Below are 9,394 nucleotides of genomic sequence, written 5' to 3'. Positions count from 1 at the left end.
ACAGGGGGTAATTTGCGAATTCTTTCTTCACATAGTTCTTTTTGCTCATTTCACATATCACAAGGGGTAAATTGCATTTAATTCGAAAAAAATTTACTTACTAATGAAGTTTACAACGAAAAATTTACTTACTAACGAACTGCTTGAAATATATATTAAATGATTTGAATTAACAACAAAAATTTTATTTACTAATTAGTTCCACGCTGATTTTAGTATATATATTACTTTGTATCTTTATAATTTTCTTGTAGTGTATAAATTGTTGGATTAATCCATAATAATAGTATCATTTTGTAAGTTGTTAATTAGTCAGGCATAAATGAGCTTGTTAACTATTAGGTTTATCTTTTCTATTTAAGAGTAATAAATTATTATTAATTAAAATAATTAATTATAATCATTTTTGTTGGTTAATCAACGCCTACTATTATATTAGAAATAATGTCTGCTATTCAGTAGACACAATATCCCATGCATAAAACGGGATTCGAACACATAACCTCTAAAATTATGAGGCCTCAACTTCACCAAGTGAGTTAAACGTCAGTGGCGCTTGTTAATGACTAGTTAAGCATAACTAATAAACCCTGTAAGCCATCCTATGTGCAATCTTATCATTAATTGTTCGTGCTACTAACTCCACCAGCCACACTTGTAATTTTAGTTCGTGCAACTAAAGAAATTAAACCACTTGTTATGAACCATGGCAATCCAGTCGCTTTCAACTTTACCAGAACCAGACTAGTATAAGATATGCGTATAAATAAAATTTTTTTACTCAAATCAGATTTGATTAAACGAAATTAATCACTATATGTTATTGTATTCTTGGAGACAAGATCGGACTTGTTATGAACTATGCCAATTGAGTCGCTTTCAACTTTACATTTTCTTAACAAGTTGATAGTTAATATTTTATCAACTTGAAAGGAACTAAACAAGAAATTTAACCCTCAGACTATCGTATTAGTCTGTTGAGTCCATAGATAAATAACTATATATTTCATTTAATGACTATTTTTATTGAAAAAATTTCTTACTAATTAGAGATTATTAATTAAAAGAAGATTTATTTAGTAAAATATTAACCGAATAATTAATCCAATTGATTTACTATATTATATTTGCCTAATCATGACTAAACTAGCTATTTCAATTAATTAACGATAATAAAATTAATTAATCGACTAATCATTATCTAATGAATAAATAAAATAATTTAACTAGCTAACAACCAAGAAAACATAAATAATTTAATCTACTCATTAATTATTAACTAGCAAGTAGTTAAATCAATTAAAGAAAGTTAGTAATTAATTAATTGTCATATAAAAAGATGAAGGAAATGACGGAAATGAAGGAATTAATTCAAAATTTATTCCTTGTTCCTTTTTAGTGATTTTTGTGTGACACTTTAGGTTCACCTTTCAACTAGACTAGGGCTAGTGCCTGATATTATTAATAATATAAATCTAATTTAATTAATAATTCTTGATTAACCCTTAATCAAGAAAGCCCGTCACCATGGGTGGCCATCTAGCAACAGTTCATAGTACTAGAGACTATGTGAATTTCTGTTTGAACATTTAGGCTCTCGAGTCCATACGGGTATGATCCTTCCGTCTACCGTCTCCTAGCATTAGTCTAGGGCATGGAATTAGGTGCCGGTGCCTATCTTGGACTAGGCGTCTATGCTTTATACTTGATATCACATTATGCCAAGTTTCTCGACATAGAAACCTATTTTTTCCTATTCGATCAACGACTATGGTCACAGATTCGTAGAGCGTGAACACATCTCCAAGCGCATAGGAGATACTTCTATCACATACTGACAGGGGAAGTATCCTCTTCTGGAAACTCACCATCTTCGCTGCATACTTCGATTGTACTACAAAAAATTTATGATGATCATATTCGTGACACAATCACCTCTAACACAAATCTAAGCTGGAGTCATCGTATGCACGTGACTGCCAAGATTCCTCAAGTTTGCGGACTACTCCTGTACTATCGAAGTCGGGTATTCAAGTCATATTGACCAAGCTACCAAGACTTTCATATGACGATCCCAGCGAGTTAGTTCAGTTGATTGGACACGCAATCACTCAACCCTCGAAGATCGTATAGAGGTTGTGAGTAGTTCTTGAGACAAAAAATAGAAGAAGAAAAATAAATATGGAAGTTGAGAGAGAGAGAAAAACAATTGAAAGTTGTGAAAAGGGGAAAAAAATTGTTGAGATAATTTAAAAAATAAAAGAAAATAACAAATAAAAAAATTAAATACTAAAGATATAATTTGTATAGATAGATAATATAGATTCATTATTTGATTGTGCCACCAACTTGATCTTCTAAGTGTAGTCAAATAAGTTTGTCGTTCAATTTAGGGTGACAAAGCATTCAATTTTGCTCTATGGATGCGAGTGAACTACATAACGGAAAAATCAATCTTCCAAGAAGCTACTGGTTAAGACCGAACCTCAGCATTATAGCACTTTTATGTTTGTAGCAATTTGAACACAGGCTGCCGCTGCCGAGGCCTCACTTTATAGCTAAGATTAAGACCTCATCATTAAAAGATTTTGTGTTTAAATTTCATGGATACGGACGTCCATATATCTATTATTATAATTATGTTTTATATCTTTGTTTGGTTGGCATTTATTTATCAATTTAAAATATTAATGTATTATTTGCTAGACAAGTCATTAGATTTGCCTAACTCGTAGAAAGTTACGGCTATATCTATATTTTGAATTACACAAATATTATCTGTTGTTTGCAAAATTATTTGTACATCTCTTGAGATTGTAGTTGTAATTACAACTCTCTATTAAGTTTTGGAATTTTGCACAAACAACTCCTAATTTACATTACATTGATACCCCTTCAGAGTATGCCCATATATAATTTTACAAAACACACAAAATGCTTGTATACTTAGACTTAACTTTAGGGAGTGTCAATATAATTTATCATAATTTTAGTGCTACCTAATTCTTTTATCATCATATCAAAATTACAATTAATTAGGTTCTGTCGCAAGCAATTTTTTGATCAAATTGATCGAAGAAAGGACTAAAGTTATCAAATTTAAAAATTATAAGACTAAATTATAAAAATTAATTCGTGTAGGTCAAAATAAAATTACAATTAATTAGGTTCTGTCGCAAGCAATTTTTTGATCAAATTGATCGAAGAAAGGACTAAAGTTATCAAATTTTTATAAGAGTAAAATCGCAGCTTTCCCTATTTGTGTAACGACAAGTTTGATGACAGATTCACCTGAAAATGGCTTGGCTCCTAACTCTATTTATACATTGCCAGCTCCATTCAAGGCATCCCATGAGCAGTTGTTCCAATGGCAACCAAACTTGAGGAATGCAAAATCCACCCTTCATTTGATACTAATGATCATGAGATCTCTCTTCCCCTAACACATTTTGATATACCATTTTTTCTATGTAATCCAACTCAAAGGCTTATTTTCTTCGATATTCCCTGCTCAAAACGCCATTTCTTGGATACCATTGTTCCAGATCTCAAGAAATCTCTTGCACGCACCCTGACTCATTTCCTTCCACTAGCTGGAAACGTAATCGTTCCTTTGGACTTTGGGATGCCTGTGATTCGTTACGTCTCGGGAGACTCCGTTTCTCTTACAATTGTTCAATGTGATCGAGATTATCAGTATCTTACAGGAAACCATCGACGAGTGGCCGATGAATTCTACGCCTGTGTACCTCAGTTGCCACCCGCAAGCCGTTTTCCTGACTCTTTCGTGCTCCCTGCTTTGGTGCTTCAAGTCACACTGTTTCCAGGACAGGGAATCTGTCTTGGTCTGACCAATAATCACGTAGTAGGCGATGAGAGTAGCATTGTTAATTTTGTGAAATCATGGGCATTACTTAACAAGTTTGATAGTGATGTTAGTCAGATAGATCAAAAATCTTTCCCAGTTTTTCGTAGAAATGGAGTTCAGGATCCAGGGGGACTGGATTCCAGGGCGTGGAATTTCGTGACGAAATCCATGTTTTTCTCTGTTGATCCTCAACCTCCAACCTTTCCCATCAATAGAGTCCGTGCAACGTTTATCCTGACTAAAAATCAAGTGCAAAACCTCAAGAACTATGTTTCTGCCAATAGGCCAAATTTACGTCACATTTCATCTTTCTCAGTGATTTGTGCTTATGTTTGGACATGCTCGGAAAAATGTTTGGCTGCTACAGCTGGCCAGCAGGAGACGAACGACGACGAGCCCGTCTACCTTCCTTTTGCTGCAGACTGTCGGAAACGTTTGAGCCCACATTTGCCGTCAACTTACTTTGGTAATTGTGTAGTATATGTGATTACACAGTCCAGGCACGGATTGTTAAAGGGAGATGAAGGATTTCTTATAGCTGCAGAGTCTATAGGAGAGGCCATCACGGAAACCCTGTATAATGAAAGGGAAATCTTGGATAGTGCGGGTTGGCCGATGGATTTCAGCGAATACTTCGGTCGACGATATATAGGTGTGGCCGGATCACCGAAATTTGACGTATATGAGGCTGATTTCGGGTGGGGAAGGCCCAAAAAGTACGAATTTGCTCATGTTGATGGGGAAAGATATTCGATATCCCTATGCAAGTCGAGGGAATTTGAAGGAGGATTTGAGATTGGGGTGTCTAGAATGAAGACTGACATGGATGTCTTTGAGGATATTTTCAATCAAGGCCTTCAGATGATTGATCGAGATTGAATTGATCACATATAGGTTTGTCAATGCGTGCGTATCTATTACTCGGATTCACACAAAATAAATGCTGATGGTGACTTTTTGGTATCCTGCTCTTAGTCTATCTGGTGGAATATTCATCTAGTCTTACCATTAGTTTTGTGTGTGTGTGTGTGTGTTTTCTGTAATAAGTTTCGAGAAGAAACTCAGTTTTTAAATTTATATCGAAACCAAGCAATAAAATTAACTCTAATAAATTATTAATAAATCATGAAACTAAATTGAGAATTAGTTGTTCGAATTTCACCTGGTGCAATTGTCCATCAATGAGATTTAAATAATGATCTTGATTTTTGTAAGAATGATGGATTAGTATAGATTGATTACTAAGTGAAGATATGTTTCGTATAAAAACGAGAACTTCAGAGCGCATGGATAAAAATAAATGAAGTTGAGTATGAAAATATATTTAAGTTTCACTTAAATTTTTTGTCCATTTGAACCAGCATTCGTTTTGATTTAATGATTTTTTTTAACAATTTCAGTTTAAAATAAATTTATTGTTTTATATACTAAAACATATCACGTACATTGAACGTGTAGAAATATATATTTAGAGGTGAATATATCATTTATTAGCTAAAAAAAATATTAAATTTTATTATTTTATTTATATTTTCTATATTGAAACTTTAGTATATACAATCATAACAAAAAAATTATTTTATTGTAACGATTTTTGGAACGGCGCTTTTATTAATTTGTAACGGCTTTTGTAGTGAACAAGCCTATCGCGGTAAATCGGGCTTACAAATAATTTTTAACGGCCTCTTTGAAAGCCGTTACAATTTGTATCGGTGGTCGTTGTAACGGCAACAGTAGACCATTACAAATCTAGTCACATGCCAAAAAATGAATTTGGAATTGCTTTTGTAATAGCTTAGTTGAATTTGATTTAATTGTTATTGTAATAGTCGTTGCAACACATTTAGGTATAGTTGTGCTTGATATTGGATCGATTTTTGTAATATCTTTTGTAACAGTTTTGAATTATATTGTAATTATTTTTGCAAGTGCATTTGGTACCGGTTTTTACACTGTCGTTGTAACTATTTTTTTGGAACGGTCATTTTCGCAATGGATAATTATTTTTAGCACATTCTTTATAACTGCCAAATGATTTTATCTTATTTATGTGTATTACAAAAGCCGTTACAAATGCAATTACAAATTTTTTTATTTATTTAATGTATTTTTATATTTATTAATTTCATATAATATATTTTAATATTTATTTTTATAATATTAAATAAATGAATATTTTTCTTAAATTGTGCAATATTATATAAAAAATACATAATATAACAAAAAAATAAAAAATTAATTACAAAACAAAGATATTGTTTTAAAATTATATTTTTAGAAAATAAAAAAAGTCCTAATCTAAATCACATTATCCCCTACGGCAGCATCTTCGTTGTCGTCGTTGTTGCTGTCGGGTATCGGGGGATCAGTTAGAGGCTTGGGCGCTAGATGATCGGGCCAGTTGGGATCAATGCTTCTGATGTATCGCTCGAGGGCGAATACTCGATCGTCAAGGTCAAGACGCTGCAGCTATGGTGGCGAGGGCGATGGAGCAGTGGATTGGTCGGCTTGTGATGGTCCAGCAACCATGTGGTGGGCCTCAGAGCCGAGACCGAATACTCAGCCCCTCTTCCGGCCAGCTATTGCTCGTTCGGGGCTACAGAGCCTTGAGACGATAATGGAGGTTCTTCATTGCTGTTGTGTTGTCTCTGGTGTTTCTCCAACATCTTCAAAAACATCTCCTACAAACATGTTAAATAATTAGATTAAAAAATTAATTTAAAACTAAAAAATAAATTATGTCAATTACTTACCATGACCTCCTTCGCCCTCAGCCCACTGCACCGGTCGTCCTCCTTTTTCTTATACACCTTCTTGAACGCTTTCATTTGAGGGAAGGGGTGTCCGAGTTGTGTCTCATTTTCAAAAATCATTTTAAACAATGATTAGAGATATAAAGAATTAAATAAAATTATTAATATGCGTTAAAATACTTACCATCTTGCGCTTGTGAGCTTCAATGGATGACGACCCCCGATGGTAGACGATTGCAGCTGCTTTCGAGTTGGCTGCCTGGTTGACCTTATTCATGGCCGACTGTACATGGAATTCTGGGTTCACCCAGAACTCCAAGAGCTGGTGCTAAATCTTCTCAGCCAGCCACAACAGGCGAGCCAACTGGTTCCGGGCGTCAGCGAACCGCTCCAGTAAGAAGTTTATTATCGTTGTGAAGGTTGTCATTTTTTAAAAATATAAAATTCCTGTTGTGCACATATAAAAACCGGTCATTATTTGGGAATTTTTTTTAAAATCACAGATTTTTAAAAAAAAAAATCAATAATTTTAAAAAATTTCAGAAATTGAAAATTGGTTCTGGAATTTTAAAAAACAAATCTGAATTTTTATTAAAATTAAAGAATTTAAAAACAATTTCAGCTATTCTAAAAAATTTGCAATTTTTTTTTTAAATTTTCTGAAATTCAAAAAAATTTTAGAAAAGTTTTGAAAATTCCTGAAATTTTAATAAAATTTCAGAAATTCATAAATGTTTCTAAAATTTTAAAAATATGGAATTTTTTTTAAAATTACAGATTTTAAAAAAAATTCAGTATTTTTAAAAAATTTAAATTTTTTTAAAAATTTCAAAAATTGAAAAAAATTCTAAAATCTAAATTTAAATTATAGAATTTAAAAACAATTTCTGAAATTTAAGAAAATTGACAACTTTTTTTTTTAAATTTTCAGAAATTCGAAAAAATTTGAGAAAAGCTTCAAAAATTTCTGAAATTTTAAAAAACTTGGAATTTTTTCAATACATGTAATTTTAAAAAAAAATTTCAGTAATTTTAAAAAATTTCAACAATTTATAAAAATTTAAAAATTAAAAAAAATTGAAATTTAAAAAAAAATCTGATTTTTTTTTAAAATTACAGAATTTAAAAACATTTTTTGAAATTTAAAGAAATTCACATTTTCTTTAAAAATTTTCAAAACTTCAGAAAAATCTCAGAAAAGCTTCAAAAATTTTTGAAATTTTAAAGAATTTGGAATTTTTCTTAAAATTACAGATTTTAAAAGGAAAAAATCAGTAATTTAAAATAATTTACCGAACAGGGGGATGGAGGTTGGGTTTGGTGGTGGGGGGTGGGTCAGGGTGGAAGGGGAGAGAGAGAGAGATAGAGAGAGAGAGGAAAAGAGAGAAAAAGAGAGGAAATAGGAAAGAAGGAAAACAAGAGTGAAAAAAATCGGTCAAGTGTTATATATATGTCTTTTTTGGAACGGTCAAGACCGTTACAAAAATCATTATTAAGAGAGATACAAAAACTTAAAGACCGTTACAAAAGGAATTACAATAATGTAGTCATGCAAAAAGCCGTTACAAATACCGATACAAATAATATAGTTTGTGGTAGCCATGTAAAAACCCGTTACAAAGGGTAATACAAAATATGGATATGACATCGTTTCGTTCAGTGGTCTGCCTAAGGCTGTTATAAAGAGTGGTCTAAATAATTATTTATTTTTATTCAAATTGTCCTAAAAAGACAAATTTTTTTATTTGACATCGATACATGTACTTAGTATGCAACAAATTTGTATATTCATAAATATTAGTATTTTATTGATTTAACTATCATCTTACAGTATCGAACTGCATATGTTAATCAGGCCAACAAAACTAAGATCAAACCTTCAAATATGATCGCACCTATAAAAGAATCCATTCGGCCAAGTTATAATCTTATTGGATATACAGATTTCGACATATCTTACTTGCATTAAGAGTCGCATTCATTTGTTGAGTGCATTATTTCATTGATGAGAGACATGAGACGTCTATGTGATCTTAGTGGGTCGATTGACTAGGTGTCGAATCGACTGAAGTGACTCACGGGGATCATCATATGGAGGCTTGGTCGGTATAACTTGAGTCCTCATGGCAGTAATGTGCATGCGATGACTGTATCTTAGATTTATGGAAGAGGTGATCGTGTCTCAGAAAAAGTCATCATAAGCCTTGTCTAGTACAGTCAAAGTATGTAGTGAAGGCGGTGAGTTCCAATAAAAGGATCCTTCCAGTGTCAACACGTGACAAAGGTATCTCCTATGCACTTGAAGATGCGTTAACGCTCTATAAAGTTGTGGCCAGAGTCATTAGTTGAATAGGAAAAAGAGTTTCCTATATCGAGCAATCTAGCGTAATGTGATCTCAGGTATTAAGCATAGACGCCTAGTCCAGGATGTGAACCGATACCAAATTTCATGCCCTAAACTTAGGCCGGGAGACAGTAGATGGAAGGATCGTACCCGCGACTCGGGAGCCTAAGAGTTCACATGAAAATTCGCCTAGTCTCTAGTGCTATGGACTGTTGCTAGACGACCATCCATGGTGACAGGCTTTCTTGAACAAGAGTTAACCAAGAATTATTAATTAAATTAAATTTATTAATAATAGTGTTTGGCACTAGCCCAAATCTAGCTGAAAGATGAACCTAAAAACATACACACAAATATCCTAAAAAGGACAAGAAATTAATTGGGAGTTATTTTATAAGTAATTGGATTACTTAAGAATAAATAAATTGA

At 32.6% G+C, this 9,394-nt stretch overlaps 1 protein-coding gene across 1 annotated transcript; it reads left to right on the top strand.

Moving 5' to 3' along the window:
* On the top strand, positions 3,322-4,831 carry LOC105162670 (anthocyanin 5-aromatic acyltransferase-like). Its single transcript, XM_011080757.2, has one exon. The coding sequence runs from the start codon at positions 3,368-3,370 to the stop codon at positions 4,745-4,747; it is 1,380 nt and encodes a 459-aa protein (XP_011079059.1). The 5' UTR covers positions 3,322-3,367; the 3' UTR covers positions 4,748-4,831.

Source organism: Sesamum indicum, linkage group LG5 (assembly GCF_000512975.1).
Source record: "Sesamum indicum cultivar Zhongzhi No. 13 linkage group LG5, S_indicum_v1.0, whole genome shotgun sequence".
NCBI lineage: Eukaryota > Viridiplantae > Streptophyta > Magnoliopsida > Lamiales > Pedaliaceae > Sesamum > Sesamum indicum.
The sequence above is the reverse complement of the archived record's forward strand: the minus strand, read 5'-3'. Positions and strand labels throughout refer to the sequence as shown.

What these genes read in the sequence shown, in the direction of transcription:
- LOC105162670 (XM_011080757.2), top strand. Translation starts at nt 3,368, where the DNA reads ATGGCAACCAAACTTGAGGAATGCAAAATCCACCCTTCATTTGATACT.